The sequence below is a fragment of the Monodon monoceros genome, unplaced genomic scaffold (assembly GCF_005190385.1).
Source record: "Monodon monoceros isolate NGI ecotype Baffin Bay Population unplaced genomic scaffold, NGI_Narwhal_1 Super_Scaffold_12, whole genome shotgun sequence".
Taxonomy (NCBI): Eukaryota; Metazoa; Chordata; class Mammalia; order Artiodactyla; family Monodontidae; genus Monodon; species Monodon monoceros.
The window spans coordinates 137297004-137323750 of NW_021703768.1; the positions used below are offsets into that span (position 1 = coordinate 137297004).

At 37.4% G+C, this 26747-nt stretch overlaps 1 protein-coding gene across 2 annotated transcripts in view; it reads left to right on the forward strand.

Annotated features, from left to right (window-relative positions):
- The first annotated feature begins 18180 nt into the window (after positions 1-18180).
- The window catches only part of GABRA1 (gamma-aminobutyric acid type A receptor alpha1 subunit), a 60790-nt gene continuing 52223 nt past the window's right edge, over positions 18181-26747 (forward strand). The window contains exons 1-4 of one of the 2 annotated variants that reach the window (XM_029217366.1): positions 18181-18290; positions 18696-18931; positions 21248-21336; positions 24677-24789. In XM_029217366.1, coding sequence (XP_029073199.1) covers positions 18260-18290; positions 18696-18931; positions 21248-21336; positions 24677-24789 — 469 coding nt within the window. In that variant the 5' untranslated portion in view covers positions 18181-18259. Of the gene's footprint in view, positions 18291-18695; positions 18932-19022; positions 19054-21247; positions 21337-24676; positions 24790-26747 lie in introns of those variants that run through there. The other variant, XM_029217367.1, reaches the window with a different exon arrangement.

Sequence of the window (26747 nt, forward strand, 5' to 3'; positions counted from 1 at the left end):
ATTTGTGAAGCATTTCCCTAGGATGATAATGATCTTTTCTCTTTAGAGGTATTTTCCAGAAACGCATCATTTTTCTTCCAAAGGACCATAGTCTAGACGCACCTGGAATAAAGCATGGGTCAGCTATTTTCTCATGCTAGATGCTCAGTTTTGGCACTTCTGCCCATCTTATTATGTAGACAATCTGTTGTCTGCTATGGCATCCACTAGAAGAAAAACTGTTATGTGCTGTATTTCAGCTGCTGTATAGAGCCAGGCTTTTCAAACAATGCAGATAAAAACCACCAATCATCTTGTCCCATGACTGAACCTAACAATCGTTGGGATACTACAATTCTCTATCAACTGATGACAAAGCTGCCTGCTTTATAAGGGAAGAAACATCTGCAGCATAAAAGATGCTGCATGAAAATACAGGCTGCTTATTCTGCAAAGATCCTGGCTGTGGAGCCAAATTGTTCAAAGGTTCAAATCCTGGCTCAGGCATTGGGTAGATGGAAAAATCTCAGTCAAAGAGCTTTACCTCTATGAGCTTGAATTTCCATCTCTGAAAGGAGCATCAAAGCATTTTGCAGAGTAATTTCAAGGTTTCGAAAAAAGCCAGTAAAGTGTTGAGCATGGTTCTTGGCACACGTGTTCCTCCATAATTTGTTGTTTTCCTTATCTTCGTATTCCTTCCCTACCCCTCGTCATCCTTTTCCTCATTTTTAGATTGCTATTTTTAGTAGCAGTAGAAGTATTAGTGTTTTAGTAGTAATAGAAAGTTAGTTGCAAATATACTTCATCCTGTTCTACAAACATTTTCAGGTAAAGGCATGTTTTTTCTCATTTTTTTTCACAGTCCATACACCTGCATTCCACTGTGCAAATGTATTCCTTATTTTCAGAAAACTCATGGCATCAATAGACTTTGTGTCTTTTTAAAAATAATGAGGGGGCTTCCCTGGTGGCGCAGTGGTTGAGAGGCTGCCTGCCGATGCAGGGGACACGGGTTCGTGCCCCGGTCCAGGAAGATCCCACATGCCGCGGAGCGGCTGGGCCCGTGAGCCATGGCCGCTGAGCCTGCGCGTCCAGAGCCTGTGCTCCGCAACGGGAGAGGCCACGACAGTGAGAGGCCCGCGTACCGCAAAAAAAAAAAAAATAATAATAATAATGAGGAATGTGAGCCAATTTAACTTCACAAAGGAACAGAGACAGCATCTATCCCACCTGACTGCCTACTGTACTCTATAATTTTCAACAAGATCTGGCTCCTGCACAAATGGCTAAATTCATCCTGTATCCCTTTTCTAATAACTCATTATATTCCAGCCACACTGCCTTTCTTTCTCTTTTTCAAGCTTCAGTGTTTACTCCTGCTGCTTCTCACTCTCTCCCTCTATCTCTTTTTCCCACCTTTTCACTCTCTCTCCCCCTCCTTTTCCCTGTCCTCCTGGAATGTTCTTTCCCCAAAACTCTACATGGCAGATCTTATTCTAAATGCTATCACTTCAGAAAGGCCTTCCCTGACCTCCCTAATTAAAGAAGCTGTCCTAGTGACATTATCCTTTTCATTTAGCTTCATAACATTTATAACCATCTGGGATTTTAAAATCTATTTATTCACCTATTTATATTTGTCCCTGTTCACTAGTAGGCATGCAGCGAGAGGAGGGAAATTGTTAGTCATGGCTAGTGCTCTATTCCTGGTACCCAGAATTATACCTGTCACCCGCAATGTGCTTGATATACCCTTGAATCAATGAATTAATGCTAAGTAAACATTTATTAAGCATGAAGAAAGGGAATCACAGGGTATTGTTTGCTCTTTTATCCTTGCTCTTTTATCCAGTTCTTTTATATGCCGTATCTCTTTATTTTTCTATGTTCTGTCAAGAACCATGAAGTATCTAATACTTTATCCTACTTGTAAGCTAACACTTTATTCTGCTGCAGTTTCATGGATGCTGGCAGAAGACATAAGACTCCTAAATCAAAGATGAAGTACTTTATTATTCCAGGCACAGCAAGCAGCACGAGCATCATGTTTGCATCAGTGCTCCATGCCCCAATTTCCACAGGGTGACACGCACAGGGCCAGGTAACATCTGCAAATTGAATGGGGTGCATTACAGAAGAACTTTCAACTTAGGGAACCCACATCTCTTACTATGAGAAGTGAGCATGCTTGCCCTCTGTTCCAGATGGGAACAATATCTCTACCTTCCAAGGCTATAAGAAAATACGCTTTTTGCTCTGAAGAGAGACACTCTCTTATAAGGATGTTTACTAAAGAAACATCCAGGAAAAAATAATTTGGAATAAAGCAACGATTGTCCTCTGCTCATAAGATGTGCAGAAATGCTAGAAAACAACAGAGGATTGTCTCCCAACAAGTCCCTCTAACTCTTACTCACATTTCACCCCAATGCCTATTTTGCTCTTCTAGCTTCTATCTTATATATGACTTGTTCAATCCATTTGTCTACTCTGAATGCTTCTGGTTCTCAGAAGCATCTTTGCAGAATAGTCTAATATTAGTGAGTAAGGAAACCCAGGTTTTCCAGCTCCGAAACCAGTATTACCTACCCCACCCCGTGAGTACAGCCCCCTAAATAGTTGAAGTGGCGGCCACTGTTTCTCAGGGCTATCTCCCTAGGTATACTAGACAAAAAGTAGTCATGTAATGCTTTTCAGTGAGAATAGAAGGCTGGCTATCTTCTGAAGCACTCAGAAATATTAAACTCGGCAGGAGAAGTTTAAGAATGATTGCACTGAGGGAATTCCCTGGCAGTCCAGTGGTTGGGACTCTGCCTTCCAATGCAGGGGGTGTGGGTTCAATCCCTGGTTGAGGAGCTAAGACCCCACATGCCTTGTGGCCAAAAAACCAAAACAGAAAACAGAAGCAATATTGTAACAAATTAAATAAAGCCTTTAAGAATGGTCCACATCCAAAACAACAACAACGACAAAAAAGAACCGCTTCATTAAAAAAAATAAAAATGACTGCACTGAGAAAAATCCCCTCATGTGAATTGTTGGTATTTGTAATAATCAGAATATCCCTAATCAGCATGGCTCCAATACTTTGGAGCTGGAAATATGCCTGTCATAGTTTGCAATGTAATCTGTCTATATCTGTAAGGACAGGATTAGGGGAGGGAAGTTTTTAGTCCAGTAGAAGCTTAGGCACCAATACCAGAGTGTCAAGTTTTTGAAAATGCTCAGTAAGGTCTTTTGCCTTATACATAAGGGATACATGGGCTGATATACAGTAAAACAACCTTCTTGCCTAATAATTGCAATGAGGGACATAGCCTTTAGAATTCAAAAAGTAGAGAAGGGGATGGGGGCATATACAATTTGAAAACTGCAACATTAACATACTTTTACTTATGCACAGATTCATGGAGCCAAGGAGAAGTAATTGTGCATTCTGACTGATCTAACCAGTGTTCATATGATCTTGATCTTTCTAAACATTTATCACTAGAGTGTAGTCTTTAAAATAGGGTTATCTAAAGCCTATAATGACTGCCCATGCTGATATACATTAGCATCACTTCTTCTAGGAATCTTGAATTCATCAATTAAATCCTAAATTGTACAGTGCATTCAGAGACATGTGTTCATTGATGTGTGGCATTTGCATGCTTATTTTGTAAATTCTCAAGTGATGGTGACACAGCTGTGTTCCCTAAATAAAAATCTTATTAGTGTCACTGTCTCCAGTAATGGTACCTATGGTGAAATTTCCCTCAGATTATTGATTTCTAACCTCACTGTGAGGAACAAATATTAATCTCAGTCTATAGAGAAACTGAGTCTCAGAAAGGTTTCTTATAGTAGTGATAATAATAATATTAATAAGAATAGAAATAATATCAGTTACCTTTTTTAAAATGTTTATTGAGCATTTATTATGTGCTAGGCACTGTGCTAAGCACTTTATCTATCCAATCTAGGCCTCATAGGAAAAAATTTGAAGTGGCTCTTATTCCTAATTATCAGGCAAATAATCAGAGACACAGAAATGTTAAGTGATTTAGCTCAGTAATTAGCTGAGCCAAGACATGACCCCTGTTTCCCTGAAACTGCTCTGCTGTACCTCTACTTGGACATTTCATGCAATTTGTTTTGAACAAAACCTCTAAGCCACCTTTATGGCCTTCCAAGATTGGACATCTAGCCCCTACCTGCAAACTCTATCTTCATCTAAGAGCAGAAGGGAAGTCCTCTTTATAACCAGTCTGGAGACTGATGCATGCCTTACTTTCCTGGATCATGCTACGTTGACTATCAAGCTAAGCTTTACTCACTTAAACTCTTTTGAAATGCAAATTTATTTAAGTTGGGTGGGAAATAAGAAATGTTAATCTCATCTACCACAATGCAATAGTAAAATGTAACAGAGTTTTGGGGTTTTTTTGCTTTTTTTTTGTTTTTAATTTATTTTTTTAACATTTTTTTAAACATCTTTATTGGGGTATAATTGCTTTACAATGGTGTGTTAGTTTCTGCTTTATAACAAAGTGAATCAGTTATACATATACATATGTTCCCATATCTCTTCCCTCTTGCGTCTCCCTCCCTCCCACCCTCCCTATCCCATCCCTCCAGGCAGTCACAAAGCACCGAGCTGATCTCCCTGTGCTATGCAGCTGCTTCCCACTAGCTATCTACCTTACGTTTGGTAGTGTATATATGTCCATGCCTCTGTCTCGCTTTGTCACAGCTCACCCTTCCCCCTCCCCATATCCTCATTAACTTAGAAGTGTTTCAATAAAATCCTGCAGATATATTTATCAATGATTAAGCCTGATCCTTTCATCCTTTAGACAGAAAGCTATGCTTTCAATCCATAGAAAACAGATGCCCAAAATGTAATGTATATTCATTATGGAAGAATTGTTTTCTTTCCTTGTTCAAAGATGCAAAGCAGAATTATACTTTTCTCTTGACCATGAGGTTAACTTTTTTTAAATTTCCATAAGAAATGAACTATCATGGTACATATTTTAGGAGTGAAAACAAAGAAACTTGAGACATTTAAATTTACTCTCTGTTTTAAAGCTTACTCTCTTTGCTGAGGCTATGTGAAAATAAAAACAAAACAAAAATAAAACCTTCCATATGAGAGAAAAGAACATGCTTGATAGGGATTTGGAGTTGTTTACTTACATACCTGTTATGCAAAGCCACAGGACCAAACTTAAACATCTTTCAAAGTAAGGGATAAAAGGGGATTTATTTAACAATAAGCCTATGAGAATTACAAACCAGTGAAGAGTTCCAAAGTCTGCGGACAGAGAACTAGGCAAAGAACTCTGGTTCCCATCAATGTGATGCTAACATATTTAAACATAATGCTCTCTAGGGTAGGAGGCAAGCACAAAATAAATTCTGCCTGAAACCCTGAAACAAAAAAAAACAAAAAAAAAAAAAGAAAGAAAGGCTGGGGGGCTGTAAGTCTCCATACTGGTGATACTGTAAACTGATCTGGTATTTATAGCGTGAACCCCAGCATCTTTCCTACTCAACCATGTCTGTTCAGTTGTTTGACAGCCTCTATCTTTCCATCATTTGTTATGGAGTTTACAGTAAACCTATAAGCACATTATTTGGAGCAATGCCTAAGATTCTGAACAGGTTATCTTATTTCTGAAGGGAATTGTTACCCTGGATAACTAGGTAATTAGGAAAAAGTGAGTTTGAGCTTCTAGCACTAGGCTGCCACTTCCTCCTCCACTTCTAAGAGAAGTGAATGAAACCTCAGCAATTCTGAGAATCCAACACTTTCTGAGTGATAATTATAATAACAAACCTGTCTCTGTAAACACATAAGAGTCAGACTTCTGGGGTTTTAATTGAACTCAGGTGTTGTTGATTTATTTCTTCTGTATCCAGGCATTTGTCTTAACCTTTTTCTTTTGGTTATTGTTTTATTAAAAATTTTACAGAAGATGTACACACTTACTTAAAAATTGTACTATGTGGAAAGGAAAATATAAAAAGGTGTGATCTCTGTTGATGGTTTTGTGTATCTGAAATGTGTGCCATTTCAGACCTATATTTTATCTTGTTTTTATATGTATTTTGCAAAACAGAAATCATACTATTTACATGTTTGCTTTTTCATTCAGCTATACATTGCAAGTATCTTTCTGTGTCAATGGGTAAAGATTTACTTAGGTCTTTTTAAACACTGCATATAATTTCATGATGTGAATACACCAAAATTTATTCAACCATTCCCCTATTTTTGAACTTTTAAGATGCTTCTAATTTCAGAGGTATTTACAGATGATTCTACATTAAACCTCCATCTACATACACCCTTTCCCACTTGCACTAAAATATCTAAAGAATGAATTCCTAGAAATAGTAATTACTTATTTAAATTTTGTATATATGTATTTATCATTTGATATATACTAACAGAATGCTTCCAATTTTATCACCAGCAACTTTTCAGATGAACATTAAATAAGAACATCAAATTCTTTAAAACATTTTTATTAATCTGATAACCATGACATTATCTTGCTTTAGTTTGTATTTTCTTGATCACAAGTGCAGTTAAATATCTGCTGTCATGTTTCTATTAGCAGAATTTCCATACTGATGTATCATTTCATCCTCCGTACTCATTCTTCTGAGTTGTTTGTCTTTTATTATTGATTTAATTGATATAGAGGACTTGTCGATTCCTTCCTTCACCAGGAATCCATTTTTATTTACAGTCGGAGGTGTAAATCTAATTTAAAGGTTTTTGTTTGATTTTAATGTATGATTCATAATCCTGTTCATGTATTAAATAATAAATTATTTTACTGATTAGGAATACTACCTTTTCATATAAAATTTCTCATATGTGTATGAATCTGTTTCTGGGCCAGAAATTTTGAGTTTATTTACTATAGCTTTTCATGTATATTTTTCTACGTGGTAGAACAATCTCTATGCCTAGACTTTTTCTCCCCCCAAAAATTCTTGATGATTTTGTTCACATGTACTCCTTCAGAAGAACTTGTGAACTGACTTCACCAGTTCTAAAAATAATCTGACTATCTAGTACATTTGTGAAGATTTTATACGAAATAAACTCTGGAACGTCCAAGGCAGTAATATATATAGACTGAATTCTGCAAATGGGCATGAGAGAGTGAAACTAGTAGTCCTAAGCAGGTGTGTCCTTCAACAGAGTAGGCTGTTAAATAAAGAAATCTCAAATTTGAATTTGGAAACTAAATAGAAATTATGATTTGTAAAAAGGGTGGTTACTGAGGCCTCTTCAAATAAAAATGACATGAACAAATCACTACTTAATATTGTCCAGGTGTCATTTTTTAAATTTTTACATAAAATTTTATTTTTCCATATATTTCATGTGCTGAGCTCTGAAGACATTACCTATCTTTATGTCTTAATCAATGTTTCAAAAGAGAAGGGATTTTAGCAACTTTAGAGTAAGAATGATATTTTAAAGGGCTACATTTTCAAATTTTACAAACGCTTTCTCTACCTGTATCCCTGCATTATAGTAGAGGAGCTACTATAAGGTTTAAACAAATTTAGTCCTAAAATGTTTGGGTTTTTTTCATCTTACATTTTCCTGGTACCTCACAAGCTCTTCTCAAGGAAGGTATTAGCCTGTCTCCTGTTTTTATTTTCCTTTGCTCTTATATATTGCTCAGGGCCAAGTTATACACTGATTTGGAGAAATGTGAGGGGAGGAGGCCACAGTTTGTAATGGAATTTTTTTCATAATTTATGGGGCCTCCCATGAGCATATATATGGGCTATAGATGCTGCTCTGTCTGAGAACAGGGCTTGTATTTGCATCCTCCTTAAGCCTTTGAGAAAGGTTTTCTGAACCCTGACTGACCTTCCCCAGCCCTGTTCTTCCAATGCCACAGGGCAGTTCTGAATTCGCTGACTTGCTTGGGAGCCTGACAAAAATTTCTCTAGGCAATGAAATCATGATTTAAACATATGGCTGTCAGACTAACTTAGGACAGTTCAATCCCTGAAATAGCTAGTTTTCCTAGAGGTATGGAGTCTCTCAAGGTCACCTAAAGTGTAACTATAGTATTTTAACCTGGTTCACCGAACTAATAATGAAGGATAAGGACAGAACATCTGTCTAGTAAGTTGCTTTTCAGACACTGTTTCTAAGTTCTGGCTTTATAGCACTTGGCTCGTTTAGAAGAAATATAAGCACCCTTTTAATTCAGATGGATCTATTGAAAATTGTGAAACAAAACAAAATGTTTTGCATGATTTTCAATTCAATAATAGTTGATATTTGTGTTTAACTTGAATTTCAGAACATCGATATGATTTGCTTGGTTCATCAAGGAATGAACTTCCCTGCTAAAGGATTCCCACACACATAAATAGAAGAAAAAGCATGGTATAAAAATAGATCTTCATAAGAGTTTTCCCTGATTCCTTATTTGTCTAGTAAAGGTTGCTTTTCAATTTCAGAATCTGCTGAATCCATAATAAATGGCTTGTCCTTCAATGTTTCCTTCTAGAGTTTCTGAACTGCTTCCTACTTCAGCAGCATCTACTCCAGTTATCAGAAAAGAGTAAAGCATAGCAAGAATAGATAATTTTCCTCAACCTTTTATTCATTAATTTTCATCCCATTTATTTTGTATTCTGTTTCATCTAATTTCAGTATTAAGCCATCTTATATTTTCACTAAACGTACATTGTCTTACTGGCAAAATAGTTGAGCAGAAGTTGGATGGGGAAGAATTTTTCATCTCCTGTTGTGGGGTTATGGCTGAGTCTTGCAGATGCTTCAGCCTTAAGCATTTTATGTCTCATGTCCTACCACCTGCTGAGTCTAATTTCTCTGAAATAATGAATTCACTTTCCTTGCAAAGGCCAATGGTTTCTTACTACAGCCTCCAACTATATGAGGAAAAAGACTGAATGATCAATCTGGTATTTGATACGCTTTGGCTGTATTGGTTCAACTGCAAAGCTTCAACTTAATTGTTTGCCATGTGCAAAACCTTAATTTCAATATTTGAAAAACTAAGTTACTGGAAAAGTCATATGTTATCACAGATTATTACATTGCAAAGACTGTGTTAACTACAACTACCAATTGTTGAAAATATTTTGTAGGTATTATATCATGGATGTTCCATGTAAAATAAAGTTATTAATCGTTAATACAATACAAATAAAGAAAGTGAAGTTTAGAGAAGTTAGGTGACCAAACAGTAAGTCATTGACAGAGAACGAAAATGTCTGACTCCAAATTCTACTTTCTTAAATATATTATTCTGCTTCTCTGTATCAAACATTTAAACATTTTACTTCATAAGAACTACATTTCACTATCACAAACATTTGTGATCAGAAATATTTTCATCAGTCTCTCATGACAGTTCTACCCCCAGGCTACACAGAAGGGACCTACCTTCATTGCCTTATAATTATGAATTTTTGGAAGCCACAAAATCTATGCCTCGGTTCAAATCCAGGCTCTGATCTATACCCCAGGTGTCTCTGGGAAAGTCCCTTATTCTTTTTGAACCTAGGTTCTCTATCTGTAAACAGCATTATTGTGAAAATGCAGTTGCAAAGATTATGTTGAGGGTGTCTTGTATATTATAGTTATTAAATAGGCGATAATCTCTATTGTGAGGGGAGAGAATAGTATTGTGGAGATCATTCTCTCATCTCCTTAAATGAAATTTATGAAAGGTCTACTTTATATTGAAATTCTAACACTGAATATGAGTAATAACAAACAGTAAGCCCACTCAACTGCTTTCAGAATCGCACTTTACCTCTTTCAAAGGCAATTAGGAGCTGTCATCTTTATAAGCAGTTGAAGTGTAGGACAGATAAATATTTCTTCATTTGTCATCTTGAGGCTTTAAGTTGGTATTGGACTTTATGATTTTTGATGTATCTTTTTACTCATCAAGAGTAATGCTCACTGGGCCAAGTATCCAGTTCTCATGGTGAACAGCCTACATTTCCAAGATTTGCATGGGTTTTTTGTTTCATAAATACAATTACTCAAAAGTGTTTATCATTCTCCTTTAAAACTCTTTAGTTCCTCCCTACCCCTGCCCAAGCTCATATGTATACATGTGTATATACATACATATAATTGAATATATATATAAGAATATATGTATAACACAATATATATAACTGAATATATATTATATTACAAGAATACATATAATTAAAGGAGGTTTTGAAATATTCTCTTAGAAAAAGCTTGGTGAATGTTATTATAAGCAAAACGGAAATGGGTTAGGTTGAGATTCTTTAGTTGTAAACGATAGAAAAAAAAGTCTAATTAGTTCTATTTTCTACATTTAATACAAGGACATAAGTTACATTTGGATACATTTATTAACAACCTAATAAAAATGCGTTCATATCTACAGACTCGTTTTCACTTCATTGTACAGAACACAATTATTATAAACATCAAGAATTGGGAGCTATTGAACAGATGGGGCATTAGTGTCTTAATTCTTGATCTTTGGTCTAGTAAATCCTTCCATTTCATATCTTTTGCACAAATCCTATGGCCATTCAGGGCATGATGAGTGATTTTTTAAATGCTGCTTTAATGTTCATGTCACTTTTTGTGTTTTACTATTTCAAACAAATATGTAAACACAGGTGATCAAACAGGATAATGAGGACACATTAAAAATCTTTGAATATTCCAAACTAGGCATATCCTAATCCTGCCAGAAGATTCTGCATAAACTAAATGCAGTTTCTTGGCACCAACATATCTAATGTTTTTTATTATTTCTGATAACTAATATCTGAAAATTGATCCCTGACTCAGAACTTTATTTTTCCATGCTGCACTTAATAAATGATACTGATTATCTATTCATTATGTTTATCTTAAACAAAAATAGGAATATATGAACATACTAATGGTTTATAGGACATTACACAGAGACCATATGCACACATGCACACGCTCAAAGCTTACTGAAGGAAACACACAGACATCGCGAATGCCTTAATTTTGCCATAAAAATAGAGAATGCATGTTTCCTCACGCAAGTCACATAGGATATAACATTTAAAAATGTCGAATCTAGGGTTGTGACAGTATTTTAACAAACTATGTTTGTTTCCTTACCTCCCTCCTGGCTTACACTGCAATCTTCAAGTTGCAAATGGAATCTACAGAGTCCAAAACCCTTGTTCAAAGTTTTAGAAATTATGGATATTTATATGGTATTTGAAAATCATTTCTTTCAACGATCAGCATATACTATAATCCCTCTTAACTTTGAATAAAACTGCAGCTTCCTGCTTGGATTGATGGGATTGACATCTCAAAGAAAAGACTCAAAGAAAATGGGTGAACCTGAGTTACACATGAGTTGCTGATAACTGAAAACTGCCACAGAAGAGAATTGGATACTGTCCTACTTATATGACTATTAAATAGAATCTGACTCTCACATGTGTATTTTATTCCTGATGGTTATTGGTTGGGTCCTTCTTCAATCTTGTGGAAAAATAATGTTGTAAACTGTACCTTTGGGAAAACTACGGCTGACTGTAGTAGCCCGTGCTTGCAGAGTGTGTGTGGTCGGTTCTATCTTGGACCATATTCTCCTCAAATCTTTCTGGTTTGGGGGAGAGCAGCTAGGATGATGGGGAAAGACTCTGAGTTCACCTCCTCTCACGAGCACACCAAAGTCACAACTATCTGCAGAACAACCATCAATAAAAAAGACTGGAACCTACCAGAAAAGACCTTCTCCAACACAAAGAAGGAACCACAATGAGAAGGTAGGACGAGCAGAGGCGCAAAGTAATCAAATCCCATCCCCCAACCCCCAAGGCGGGCGACACACGCGCTGGAGAATAATTATTTTGCAGAAGTTCTCCCACAGGAGTGAGAGTTCTGAGCCCCATGTCATGCTCCCGAGCCCGGGAGTCCAGCACCGGGAAGGCGAGCTCCCAGAGCATTTGGCTTTGAAGGCCAGCGGGGCTTCATTGCAGGAGCCCACAGGACTGAGGGAAACACACTTCACTCTTAAGGGCACACATAAAATCCCAGGGCAAAAGCAGTAATTTGATAGGAGCCTGGGCCAGGCCTACCTGCTGGTCTTGGAGAGTCCCCTGGAGAGGCAGGGTGGCTGTCCCTCACCGTGGGGCCGTTCATCCGCGTGAACATGGCGGCTGCGTGTTTGCCTCGTTAGCACCGATTCGGCACCTGGTCCCACCCAACAGCCTACAGGTGCCGGAGCTGGGAAGCCTCGGGGCCAAACAAGTAACGCGGGAATAGAGCCTTCCCCATCAGCAGGCAGGCTGCTTAAAGACTGAAGAGCCCCCCCCATGTCTCCATAGTCGCCCCTAGACACGGCCCAGCCCACAAGAGGGCCAGGGCCCGGCTCCACCCACCAGGGGGCAGACTCCGGCCCCTCCCACCCGGAAGCGCGCACAAACCTCTAAAGCAGCCTCACCCACCAGGCGGCAGACTCCAGAAGCAAGAAAAGTAGAATCAGCAACCCAGGTCAGACCCTACCCTGGGACCACCTGGGCCCTGGCTCTGTCCACGATCAGACCAACGCAACCTTCGGGACACCCCCTACCCCTTACCCAACTATGCGAGAACCATCTCCCACCACCAATTATCTGAATCGAGCTCTGGGATCCCTGAGCCCGCAGCCAGACTCCAGGAACCAGCTCTGCCTGCCAGTAGACTGGCAGAAATCCCGGACCTGGCTTCACCTGCCACTGGGTGTGCAACAGCCTGAGTCTTTAGGACCTTAACTCTGCCCACCAGTGAGCCAGCACTAGCCCTGGGACTCCTAGGATTCCTCAACCGGCCCCCTTGTGACCAGGCCCCACTAAACAGCAGCCACACAAGGCAGGGCCTGGCAGCGAACCAGACTAGGGGCCAACCAAGCCTACCAGACAGCCCACATAGTTAGCCACCACAATAGAAGGACTCGTGCAGCCCTCTTAGGGGGAACCCCCAGAGCATATAGCTTGGGTGACTGCTGGGACTCAAAGAACGCCTCCTATAGAGGGCGACTTCTCCAAGGCCAAGAAACATAACTAACCTACCACAGACATAAAAATACAAATAGCAACTTAGAAAAAATGAGGTGGCAGAGGAACATGTTCCAGATGAAGGAATAAGATAAAACCCCAGAAGAAGACCTAAGTGAGGGACTTCCCTGTTGGCACAGTGATTAAGAGTCTGCCTGCCAATGAAGGGGACACAGGTTCGAGCCCTAATCCGAGAAGATCCCACATGCCGCGGAGCAACTAAGCCCGCGCGCCACAACTACTGAGCCTGCGCTCTGAAGCCCACAAGCCACAACTACTGAGCCCGTGCTCTAGAGCCCGTGCTCCGTAACAAGAGAAGCCACCACAATGAGAAGCCAGCACCGCAATGAAGAGTAGCCCTGGCCTACACACAGCAACGAAGGCCCAATGCAGGTAAAAATAAATTAATTAATTAATTAATTTTTAAAAAAAGAACTAAGTGATGGGGAGACAGGCAATCTACCCGAGAAAGAGTTCAGAGTAATGATAGCAAAAATGATCAAAGAATATGAGAGGAGAATGGATGCATAGAGCGGGAGGTCAGAAGTTTTTAACAGAGAGTTCGAAAATAAGAAGAACAACTGAGATGTATGGTTTGGATTGTGTATAAAATACTCTATGCCTAGGGCAGGAGTAGTGAGAAGCATTCTTTTTCTCAGGATACCTTAGCATTAAGAATATGCGCCTAGGATTTAAGGTGGCATGTGAGCTACTTGCCATAGTAGCTTGTCTGATAACAGAATTTTATGGTTCAGTTAAAGCTTATGGAAAATGTGGATAAAATAATCAGTATTGCGAGTAATATGAACATGCTGTAGATAATGCAATAAATGTTTGATAAATAATGAATTTGTGTTGAGATAAAAAAGAGAGAAGGAAACTGGCATTCACTGGATACATACTAGGTGCTATGCAAGAGGACTATGTGATTCGCATTTGTTTTCCCATATTATCCCACAACCAGCTAATAATAGTACCTCATTTTAAAACTTCAGAAAATGAGATTCAGAAAAGTTGAGTAACATACCAATGGTCACACATCTATTAGGGGTCAGTGACTTCAGATCTATATCCATGTATGAGAACTCACGGTGCCATCCTAACCTGGGTTCTTCTTATGCAAAAATCTTGGGGGAAATTACATAATCTTTTGGATTTGTCAAAGAGGTTGGAACAAACAATCTCTACATTCCTTTAGAATGTCAAACATTTATGACTTAAGTGTGAGAAAAGTTTGGTTTTCTTTTTACTGTACTCACTAAGTCTCTCACCATGCTGAGATGTCAAACTAGCCTTCCATCCTGGGAAAAAGAATTTGTCTAACTAACCTGATGACAAAGAAGTCTCGCTTAAGGAACAAAAATTACTCTATTACTTATCACAGTTCTTTTCTTTTTATGAACTGAACTATTAGTTCAATATCAATTATAAGAGAAGGGCTAGCCCTCTGGACACGTGTATAGTTCATTAACAAGATGGTCTGTATTATATACAGGGAAATTAGAAAAAGGGGAGCTAGTTTAGTGGGTGAAAATATTCCATATAAATATCCAAATATATATATATATATATATATATACACATAAATGGGGGTGAAATCATATTTAACTGCCATGTGTACATTTCTTGTTACAGATTGATAACCATTAAAATGTTAGCATTAAAATATATTTTCAGTGTATATGTCTGAGCCATGCAAACACATTTAAAAAGACCACTTTATCCTAGATTTCAGCTGAAGCTTATTTGGTATTTTATCATTTTACTTATCTCTTCTCCCTCATCTCAAATTATTTTGTAAATGTTAAAAAGCCACACTGAATTAATGAGAACATGCTTGCTATTTTTTTCTCATTTGGTTCACATTTAGTTGGATGAAGTAAAAACATTTCTGCTGAAAAGAATCGGTACACTTCTTCAATTAGGTCAGGGCTTCCTGCCATTTAAAATTGACAGAAAAAGCAAAATGTACCAGTCTGCAACACTGGAAATAGAGCTGTTAGGCCTCCCCAGGATCCCTGGTCCTAGGTTTGACCTCAAATCCCTTCTGCCCAAAACTAGTGACTGTTCAAAGGGCCTTCAAAACTGGCCTCATGAGACTGAAGGAGAACAGCAGGAAACTCCAAAATACTAAAGTCAGCCTGACACCCTGTTGCAGTTGGATGCACTAGATCATCAAATGGAAGAATCTCATCATGAATAAATACCTTTTTTAAATACTTGGAGGTAGGTTTTATGTGACTGCTATTAAGACAGTCGAACATAGATATAAGACGAATAAAACAGATCTTAACATGAGCTCACAACCACATAGTAAGGAAATAAAGTAATGTAGAAACATGGTTAAGAGAATAAGCTTTGAAGTTGGAAGATCCGAGTTTGCATTCTAGCATAAACACTCACTTGCTGTGTAACCTTGACCAAATCTCTCGCTCTCTCTAATCCACAAATTATTGAGTGATTTGTAAAAGAGGGATATAAGACTATCACAGACTGGTTTTGAGAATTAAATGGAATGATTTGTGCAAATTGTTAGCACATTACTTGGCACTCAGTAAATATTTTAAGAATATTAAACATCATGGTTATTGTGAGTTCAAGAACTTAATTCAATCAGATGCACACTTACTTTGAAGAGATTTATCAAGAATTTCAACAATTATATAAAAGTCAATTTAATAAGACAATATAAAAAAGTGATCTCCTTGCCATTAATTTCTTATGGTTTACTCCCTAGTGTTATCTGCATATGTTAATGATACCTTAGATGGAAAATAATAAGCATACTCATAATTTAGATTTGCAATTGCTGTTTTTGGAATAGTCAAATTACCATTTTTTAAACACCCACAATTTATTTATTAAATTTATTTATTAAAAACATACATGTCCCAAAACAAATTATAGGTACATCATCTAGTTAAACTACCTTGTGAATATTGTATCTTAAACAGAGAATCAGAATATGGAATTTCCATTTCCATATTTGTACCATAGCTTTAAGATAAACCCATAGCTATTTATAAATATTCATTTGTTTTAAAATGTATGGAAATGCTGTGCAATTGTATCCTGTTGGATAGTCACATAACACTTTTAGTCTCAAGTAAAATGTGACTGGCATTGTTTTCAGAGATTATTGTTCAAATGATAAAGTTTCAGCAATTGTGCTCGAAAAAACAATCAGTAGAGTGATTTGGTTGTATGTCATTAGGTATAGGATATAAAGTCATTCTCAATTTGTAAAGGGAAGTAAAATGAGCTGTGACAATTTAGTCAGGAGGAAAAACAAAGTCTAAAAGGTCACTTTTAGGACTATTAGTCTTTGTTGAATCAAAACTATGGAATCGCATTTTATATTGCCAGGTAAGAAAATAATGTTTTCTAATTAACTCGGGGTTTCAAAACCTTACCAATGTGAGCTTTATTCTCAGAACTGCTCAATAAATAAGTAAATTAATGGATAAGCACATAAATAAATAAAAATTGGGTAATGTCACATAAGGAAGCTCTGATGTTCCTTCAATGGTTATTGTTAAGAACACATTACATAGGCTTCCCTGGTGGCGCAGCGGTTGGGAATCTGCCTGCCAGTGCAGGGGACATGGGTTCAAGCCCTGGTCCGGGAAGATTCCACATGCCCCAGAGCAACTAAGCCCGGATGCCACAACTACTGAGCCTGCACTCTAGAGCTTGCGAGCCACAACTACTGAGCCCACGAGCCACAACTACTGCAGCCCGCGCGCCTAGAGCCCATGCTCCACAACAAGAGAAGCCATAGCAACGAGAAGCCCATGCACCGCAACGAAGAGTAGCCCCCGCTCTCTAACGAAGAGAAAGCCCGCACACAGCAATAAAGACCCAACACAGCCAAATATAAAAACAAATAAATAAATAAATTTACTTAAAAAAATACATTACATTTGTTGTGTCTGAATAGAGTAGGCAACTAAACAAGGATATTATAAAATGATCTTCAAATCTCCCTTCCTTGAAGATTTATTTCTAAAATAACTTCCCAATGACACTTCCCTTTCAAAACTCAGAAGAAACAAGTCCAATTCTAAATGTGGTCTTCAATTATATATTCCTTATTATTTCATTCACCTGTCTTAAGTTTTATTCATGTTAGCTGACTGCATTGCAGCACAAAGTCAATGAACACTTGCAGAATCAAAAACGCATGAGTTTTTGTGTTTGGACTGGCCAGTATGGACTGGCCATTTTGGATTTTTTTCTTCCCTTAGCCAAGATCTGACCCTATCTGAAATGTCTCCTCTGGTAGAAATCCACGGAAAATGACTAGGGAGCTCACCAAAGTTCAGCCCTTATTCACCAGAAGCACTGCACGGAGGCACCCACCTTTTCTTTTCAGCACCTGCTACCTAGTCCAGGGGGAAGTGCTAAAGGGACAATTCCCACAGCCTCAGGTCATTTCAGTAAGCGCTCCCAGGAACACAACACCCATCTCCTCTCTGCTACAAACACCCATTCACAAAATCTGAGGAGAGAACTACAGTCGTCCCTGATTCCTTGGAAATTTAGTTAGACTGATGTAGAAACACACCCTCCTTCCCTCAGTGTATAATTATTCGTGGGTGAAGAGCCACCAGGGAGGGTAACACAAGAGGAAAGAGGGAAAAAAAATTAGAAGCGGGTTTTGACCTGACTTCTAAAAGGCTTTCTGTTAATCTCTCTTCCCCCTCTCTCATTTTCCTAATCCCGAGAATGATGGAGTTATAGGCAAGGGAATGATTCCGGAAATGCAGATATGACTCTCAAACCTAGAAATGATCTGGGCGATTTATTTAAAGTTAAATACTCCTCGTGCTAGGAACCCAGCACAATTTATATTTAAAGGAAGCCGTGTTTTCTCCATCATGACATAAACAAACAGTTGCCTCCAAAGATGAAAAACCCGGTTCCGGAGCGTGTTCTTGCTGTCCTCTAAGCTGCAGACTGAGGGCCGGTGGAGAGCGCTCACAACCTGTGAAAGTGCGGAGGACTCTCTCAACCCGGTGGCCAATTCCCCACCGGCCAGAACTCTTCCCTACCAGCCCTCATCATTCGTGACTCTGCAAGACACAGGGACTCAGACGTGTGTGGGAGTGCGTGTGAGGGAGACAGGCGACAGAAGAGTGCGCTTTCCACATGTGGAACCCTGCATCTCCCTGTCTCATAGCTTGCGTCCGTTCATATGCATGCAGTGGTTAAATATTTGATCAAAGGTGGAATAGTTATACTCATCAGTTGTATTTTTAATAGTCACGCCTTAAAATAGAGGGTTCATAAATTGAAAGTGTGAAAAGATTCTGAGTATCGTCCCTATGTCTCTAACCCTTTCTACTCTTCCCTCCCCCATGTCTACTCCCCCCAAAAAAGGAAAGCTTGCAGCAGATTGTAGAAGGATTTGAGTCTGCAGCTAGAGAGAAGGGGATTAGGGCCAGAGCGGTGCAAGTTAAATTGTGCTGCCTATAAAAAATGGGCGGATTGGTCTCCAGATCCAGAGGCTGGTACCACCTTCCTTTCTAAAATAAAATCTCTCTGGCATGAAGTCACCGCCTATTTCACATCCGGTTTGCCCTGGGACGTATTACTACTGTCTTGGTAAAGAAAAATCTTTTGTTGTATAGCTGCAGATTGGATACTGGGAAGCAAATTTGGGTGTGAAATCTTCAGCAAAGGAGCACGCAGAGTCCATGATGGCTCTGACCGCTCAGAGCGAGTGAGTGAGCGGCAGAGCGAGGACGCCCCTGCGCTGCCGGCGCGCCGGGACTCGCGGACTCGCGCTGGCTCCCAGCTCTCCACGATTTTCTCTCGCAGACTTTTCTCGGGTCTTGAGCGATCCTCTGCCCAGAGGGGGCCCGAGGTAAGTGCGGCATCGGACCGCCACACACAAGCTTTGAACGTGCCTTTTCCTTGCTGGAGTGACAGGAATGCAATAGAAAACAGAGAAGGAGGGAACAGGACAAGAGCCTGATCCCGCAGCAGGTAGAAAGAACGAATGTTTTTCTTTCAGGGTGAAAATCGCAGCGATCTAGGAGCATTATTATTATTATTATTTTCTCCGTCTCTCTTCTTTTCTTTCCCTCTTTCTTAGGCAGAGTTGAATGTATTCCGCGGGGTGGGTGGTGACATGTTGTTTTGGTCTTTTTGGGGTTTTTTTTGTTTTTTTTTGCAAGACGGAGCTGGGGTGAGGTGGGGAGGGGCGTTGGGTGCATCGTCTAAAGTTAAGACGCTGGGATAGAAAACCTATCTCAATGTTCCATCGTAGGGAAGGCACTCTCTCTTTCTGGCTGCAAAAATGCTTCTTTTCTCCTTTCTAGTGGACGCTGCTGTAATGCCGTCTGGTGTAGGGGTCTCATTCCGAACACGAAAAACTCAAGTTATCATTTGCTGTGGGTGGCATAGATATGGGTGTTCAGAGTGTGTGTTTGATGGGGCGAGGTTGAAGGTGGAAAGGGGTAAGGAGACAGCTTAGCGTTTCTTTTAAACTATTAGGTTTGCATTTGCAAGAAACTTTCTTACTCAACAACTCAAGTGCCATGATAGGTTTGTTTTTCTCTTTTCAAAATGTCAGAGGAGGACAAAAAGCTATGCTATCTTGCTTTGGGGTTTTGTTTTGTTTCACTTACCCCTTTGGGAATTACCCTTTTTTATAAAGACCAACAAATATTAAAAGGGTACGAGAAGTTGTTTTTCCTTCATAACGGATGTTGAAGGTTAATAAAAGGGTGAATTATAATTATGCAATTTAGGTGCAATATTTTAACATAAGGATATTTACCCAATATTTCTTGTCGTATTCAACTTATCTATGTCAAAAGCAGTCACTAAATTAGGGAAAAACTATGAAGCTCCCAGTTCTTACCTCTAGGTCTAGACCATTTCACTCTAAACACTTTAATTATGTTTCATTGCTTACATGCCTGTTTGGAATGGTTTTTACTGATATAAATGATCCTGGAGAGTGCGGAAAGCATTTGTGTAGATGTATGTAAAGGCATACCACATTAAACTATAGAGTGCCTAATGGAAAATATGCTTTAAAAGACTTGCAATCCATTAATCACTGACCCTGCTAAGGAGTACAGATTCAGGGAAGTGCTAACAAATTTTACCTTGAACATTTCTCATATTATGACTGGAATCAGTTGTAGCACATTCAAATAGTGTTACCATGTCTGCTCATTCACCAGGTAGTGCTCTGATTTTTAAGAATTACACAAATAGATTCTAATTTTTAAAATCCTCTAAGCTTTCCATGCTCCTCCATTCCTCCAACATCCCACTACCAAGTCTAAATTCAACAATCAGAGGGTGATTGATTGCACTTTACCTAAGAGGGAAAAAAGATTCCCTTTTTCATGCAAAGCAAAGCACTCCAGCTTCCATCTGTTTTAGATGAAACATTTTCTAGCAGCAACCTGGCAAAATCTGAGAGGGCTTAAAAGACATGTGAGGGCATGCTTGTGTGCATTTATGTGAGTGTGGTTTGTATGTGAGAGATCAGCACATGGCTTGACTATAAAGTATGTCCTTTAGCCCCACAGAAGCATTAGCGAGCATATTTAACGAAGCAATCACAGGCAGAGAATTACAAGCATGATTTCGGCATTCAACTGTTTCCTATGATTTTATTTTTTAAAAAAAAAAGATAAATAGCAGTTGCTTCTGAAATCAAGGTGCACCCAGAATCCAAAGATGAATTCAGTCATCAAAGCATATGAACCTACCCCATCACAGCCTCCAAACATGCTCTCCCTGTTGCAGACACCAGCTGAAAATTGTCAGTGCACAGTTCAGTTGTGGGAACTCAAATAAGAAAGGTCAAATTTTTCAGATGATAACAAGAAGAGATTAATGCAAACTACATTGTAAATATAAAACCTAGAGGAAAAACAACTCACAGTTTTTATGTTAAGCAATCTTGTCACCTGAGAGAATTTCAACTTGTATTCTTTTACAGGAGAAATTTAAACACTGATATTTCTGAATGGAGAAATGGAAGTGAAAGTGGAGAATGGATGGTCCAGGTTTCCATTGCTTCCAGTGAGGTGTCATAGCCCAGTGAGGTCATTTCCTGACTTCAAAGCATTTATCTGAACTGCCTCAGTCAGCCCTAGTGGTTATAACCTGATGTTTCTTGCAAGGGACATTGATCTCTACTTGTTCTACTTTTCAGCTGCACAAGCCCACAATGAAGAAAAGTCCGGGTCTCTCTGACTACATTTGGGGCTGGACCCTCCTTCTGAGCACATTGACTGGAAGAAGGTGGGGACCCTTTATTTTAAATCTGCATGAGAATTTCTGTAACTTTTCATTTATTCTTTCAGGGGGAAGAAAATTGTCCTTGGAGGAATTCATGACTAAGGGAATTCAAAAAACTTAACTGCAATAAAATTCCAGCTAATAAAGAAGAACAATATGAAAAAATAATCAACTTATTTGCATGTTGGTTAGAATACGCTTAACACGCTTCTGTTAAGGAACGTATTAATTCAACATTTAATTCTTAAATTGAACTTTTCACTGCTTAGTTGTAACTGAACAAAACATGTGGTTTCCTAATTCACAGAAAAAGTTACCCCAATTAATGTCAGCATACTATGTGAGTTGATTTTCCAACAAGAAAATTTCTAACCAGTTGCAAAGATCATAGAATAACTTCTAACTATGTGGAAGTGGAAAGGTTAGAATAATATTTGTAATTTGAAAGTTATAAGTTTTTATAAATGCATGTGCATTATGTTTTGAAACTGTTATTTATGTAACCAATAGAAGTAGAATATACTACACACATATTTAAGAACGTTAGATAAAACTGAACTTCTCTATTTAAGTTTAACTACTGTGGAGACAAGTTATGAGAAAAAAATGTAATCATATGATTAACCATATTCAGAATATTTGCTAATGATCCCATCAAATGCATAGACATATTATACTAGCAAAGATACAAATGACCAAATATTTCAGATTCTCCTTTATCTGCTTTTATATTTTTTTGTGTAGTCCACTCCTGTGGCCCCAAAGAAAGTCTTAGACATATTACAAAAATCTAAGATTCTCCATAATGTAATGAAAAGTGAACCCTTATGAGTTAAGGCAGAGAGATGGAATAGACTAGAAAGATAAGGACTAAGGAGGATTTTTTAAATTGAGAAGTTGTCTATTTTTATTGTTTGTTATTGTGTATGATAAATAATGACCGCCAGATGAACAGAAAGTGCATTATTGCCAGATACTCTTAATCTGAGGAGTTAAATGTTCTTCACCGCTCTTGAAAAATTGTATGAAGTGTTGCTATTGTAATGACCTGTAGATGGAGTTAGTGCACAATGTTTTATTATATAGTGGTTCATATGGAATCAAAATCACGTACTGTAACTGACATTTCTCTACAAATTATATATTCAGTTTAGGAAACATTACATTGGCATGAGTATTTAATAGCAAATAAATAATCTTGATCTTTATCCTAGGGTCATTGTCTGACAATTACATAGTAAATTAGAATTAAAAATGAAGCATAACCTGATTAAGAAAAGCACATAAAAGAAAGATTATCATTCCAATTGGCAGAGCAGAACGGGTTCTCTGGGAGGGAGGGAAGTCTCTTTTGGCATTTGTACTCCAATGCAAACAATTGGTGAGTACAACATTTATAAAATAAAACCAGGGGGAAAAAAAGCATTTCCTGAATTTGACATAAGCTATGAAAACAAAGAGAATGCAGGTATAGGTAGTAGATCACCCCATATCTTGGGAATCATATTAACAATCTAATTTGCTCTGTCATATCACCCCATCTCATCTTTTTCTCCCTTCTTATTTTAGTGATTCTTCCTTAGACTACTTGGTCAGGCTCTCGTCACAACTCAAAGTGTGTTAGTATTTCTTTTCCACCTTTATCAAGATGACCTTCCAGTATCCTTGAAAGATGCATGCATGGCAGTAGGTTTTGTGACAATGAGTTTTTATAAATAATTGTATTCAGAAAACTATTTTTGCTTTACTGCTGTCATCTGCTAGCAAGACATCCTGGAAGACACAGCGCTCGTTGAAAATTTGATTTCAAAAACTAGTAAGATCTTTAATTCTGCCAAAGGAGAGTAAACCCTCAATCTGCACAGTATTAATATTGAATTTAGGAGAATGGAGAACTGTTTCATAGAGGTACATTTCATATATTTCATATCATGAATAACTTTTAGTTATAATAGCTTATTAAATTAAAATTTTATCAGAAAAGCTTTACATTTTGCCAGTATAACATTATTATCCAAATAATAGTGTTTTTTTTGAACTGATACTTTGATTATATTTCTTGCTTCTGTCAAATCAGTGAACCCTGGTTTCAAATGTTATTATTTTTCTTAGATTGATCAGTAATATAAACACACAAGAGAGATGCCAAAAGCATATTAAATTGAAAGTGATATTTTTGTGTCCGTTTTTTAGTTCACACTCTATATTCTTTTTTTTTTTTTCTTTTTGCTCAAGGTCAGAGCTATCATTGAAATATATCAGTAAGTGTGATCCCTCCTAACATAGAATACTCTTCTCTCAAAGGATTTTGGAGGTGTCATTCTAATCATTACATAAAATATGATTCAAGGAGCATAGATAGTAATGTGATTGATGTAATAAATACATAATATGTGAACTGCAGTCATTACGTGGTCAAAATTCAAAGACTAGTAACGACTGGTAAGGGATAAAAACTAGACCTTCACATAGAAAGACTTAAATACAATTACTCTGATATAGAAGAATGAAAATAAAGTTTTAGACTAAAAGTTAAAGAAAGCTGGATTCTAGTTCAGACTCTACAAATGGCTGTGTTTTCTTAAAACGCTAATCCTGCATTAGTTTAACAAAACCATAAATTAAGAATACTGGACCATATCTTTTCCAAGCTATCTTTTACTTCTAAGACCAGAAATGACAAAATTCAATTAGTTAGAGGTTTGAATAGACAAATTATAAAAATTGGTTCATAAACCTTAAGAAGAATGGAAATTACACACTGATGTGAACATGTAATTATCCTAAGAAACAAGTTTTATCTATTTTTCTCATCTAAATACCAGAAAGAACAACAAAAACACAAAACATAGATATATATGAAGTGGATAAAGGGACGGTTGTTGGTAGGTGAAATCTTAGGATTATGCTACATGTTAAATTAAATGAAAACAAAGCTATTACGTACTTTGGTAGCTCAGAAATACATTTTTTTTAATTTGGGAAGAAGTTTCCCAGATCTAGGTTTTTTACTAAAGTGCATTAATGTTCTTGCTTGCCCAGAGAAAACATTCATTACAACATTGTATACATGCTGAGAATTATAAATGTAAAGACACAACTTATTTCCTGTAATTTTCCTTCCATAGTTAGAAATATTAGAATAAAGAGCATATCATCTATGAGAACAAATATGAGAAAATGGTAAGAATTAAACTATGACATTTTTTTACTTTACCAGAAGAAATTTTCAAATTAAGATTCAATAGAAAGGAAGTTGGAAAATTGCGGAAGGTTTTATTTGGAAAAAGGTTTTAGTAGAAATGTATAATTTAGATATTGCCTCCCTTTACATTTTTTTCAGCTATGGACAACCCTCATTACAAGATGAACTTAAAGACAACACCACTGTCTTCACTAGGATTTTGGACCGACTCCTAGATGGTTATGACAATCGCCTGAGACCAGGATTGGGAGGTGGGTAGCATTATCGTGTTTTTATTTTACAGAACAATATTAAACATTTACTATTAAAGTATTGCTTCCCTCTCCATGTTAAAGTAATAAGAATGGAAGCACGTAGTGTAATGACATCCTATTTTTAGTATATTGCTCAATATTAATTCAATTTTCCACGGTCATCCCATGTACATACCCATACGTAGTAGAAGGCAGATTCAAACTTCTCATAATGTCATGAAATAAATGTTACGTTTACTTGACAATCAATCTTTTCCATGTATGATTTGATTTTACAAGGGAAAAAGGGGGGTAATATCATCTCTTCCAGCTCAAATACTGCATCTCTGTTTCATTAGGCATAGCTATGTTTGCATTGAATTCAAGTAGAGTACCTCTGAATCTATTGCTCTAAACATTTATTTGGGAATATTACATATTGATCCACTATTTTGTGTTAGATTACCCCCACCTCTAGGATAAAAGCTGAATGAGATAGATGATAGTGTGTGTTTTGTTTTGACTGTGAATTTAAACTTAAACCCTAATTTTCTATAGTTAAAATGTTTTGGGTTTTTTTTTTGTATACCAGTTCATTGGTTTTACTAATGAATTTCTACTCAGGAAGAAGTTAGCACTTAATAATACAGTATTTATAACAATAAGAGTAAATAGTGCAAGGCATTACACACTTATTTAAACAGTCCTTGAGTAAGATAATCAACCTATCTTATTTAGTTATTTAATGAAGCCAAAACAAAATATTGATCTCAGAGTAAAACAAGTGAAGCAAGGAAATAAATTATTGTTCAAAGTCACATAGGAAACCAAGGATAGAATCTATGACTCCCAACTATAACTTATGCTGCACTCTCTCCAGAGCATTTGTTGAAACTATTTAATAGCAATATTTAAATTACAATGCAATGACAATATTAAGAAATTCATCTCCTCTTCATCTAGACAGCAAAGTTATGCAAAGAATAAGAAGGTTAAGAATTCAATTTTTGATTTTAAAACAGAATGGTAACATGGATTTAGTCTTCCTGTTAATACTCTGGGCAGTGTAATGACACAGGTATGGATCATAGGTCTGTTTTGAGGCTGCCAAATGTCATTAGTGTCTCAGAGGTTTAAGGAAAACTCCTTTATCGAAGACATGACTCGGATATATGTCAAAGGTCTTACCAGGTGTCCTTTCCTATCAATCTCAAGCATTCGTTCTAGGACACACTATACAAATTCCTTCAGGTTTGTACTCCACTTGGTTTCCTTTTACTAAGTTCTTTGAAAAAATATTAAGGAACAAAATGCATTGGTCACAAAATGGAGTGCATAATGTGTATGTGATGTATTAATATAAGGTCTGTGTAGATCTAAACCTCTGGAGTGGTTTCAGGAAAATTGTTCTTGGTTCATAAAATTTGAAATAAATTACAAAGACTGCAGGTGGGGGAGGAATGTACAAAAAGAAGAAATTCAGGACAGTGATAATAACTTTTAAAAAGAAGACTTTTAAAGTACTAATGGGCATGCATCTGATTTCTTTACTTCTTATTCTTCCTTCTCCATGATATCTCCTTAGAAAATCAGCAGAATTTTATAACACATCTAGAAAATCTTATCTTCATTCTAGTTTAGGAAATCCCATTTAATACTTTACCTTGTGAATGTGAGTATCCTCTATAAGTTCTGTGCATAGTTTTCAGTTTGTTAAACAATTTTACACACACACACACACACACACACACACACACACACCCCTTCTTTAATAATCAGCTGTTTGGTCATATTGTTATTTGGAGTACAAATAACAAGCCCATGACTGCTCATTTACATTTAATTATGTGTAATAACTCTTTAATCAAATATAGTGTAAGCAGGAAGCATTTCACCTACTCCTCATATGCATACCTAAGTCTTGGAGAGCCACAGACCTTGAGGATGTATAATATAGACTAAGAATGGGTCAAAAA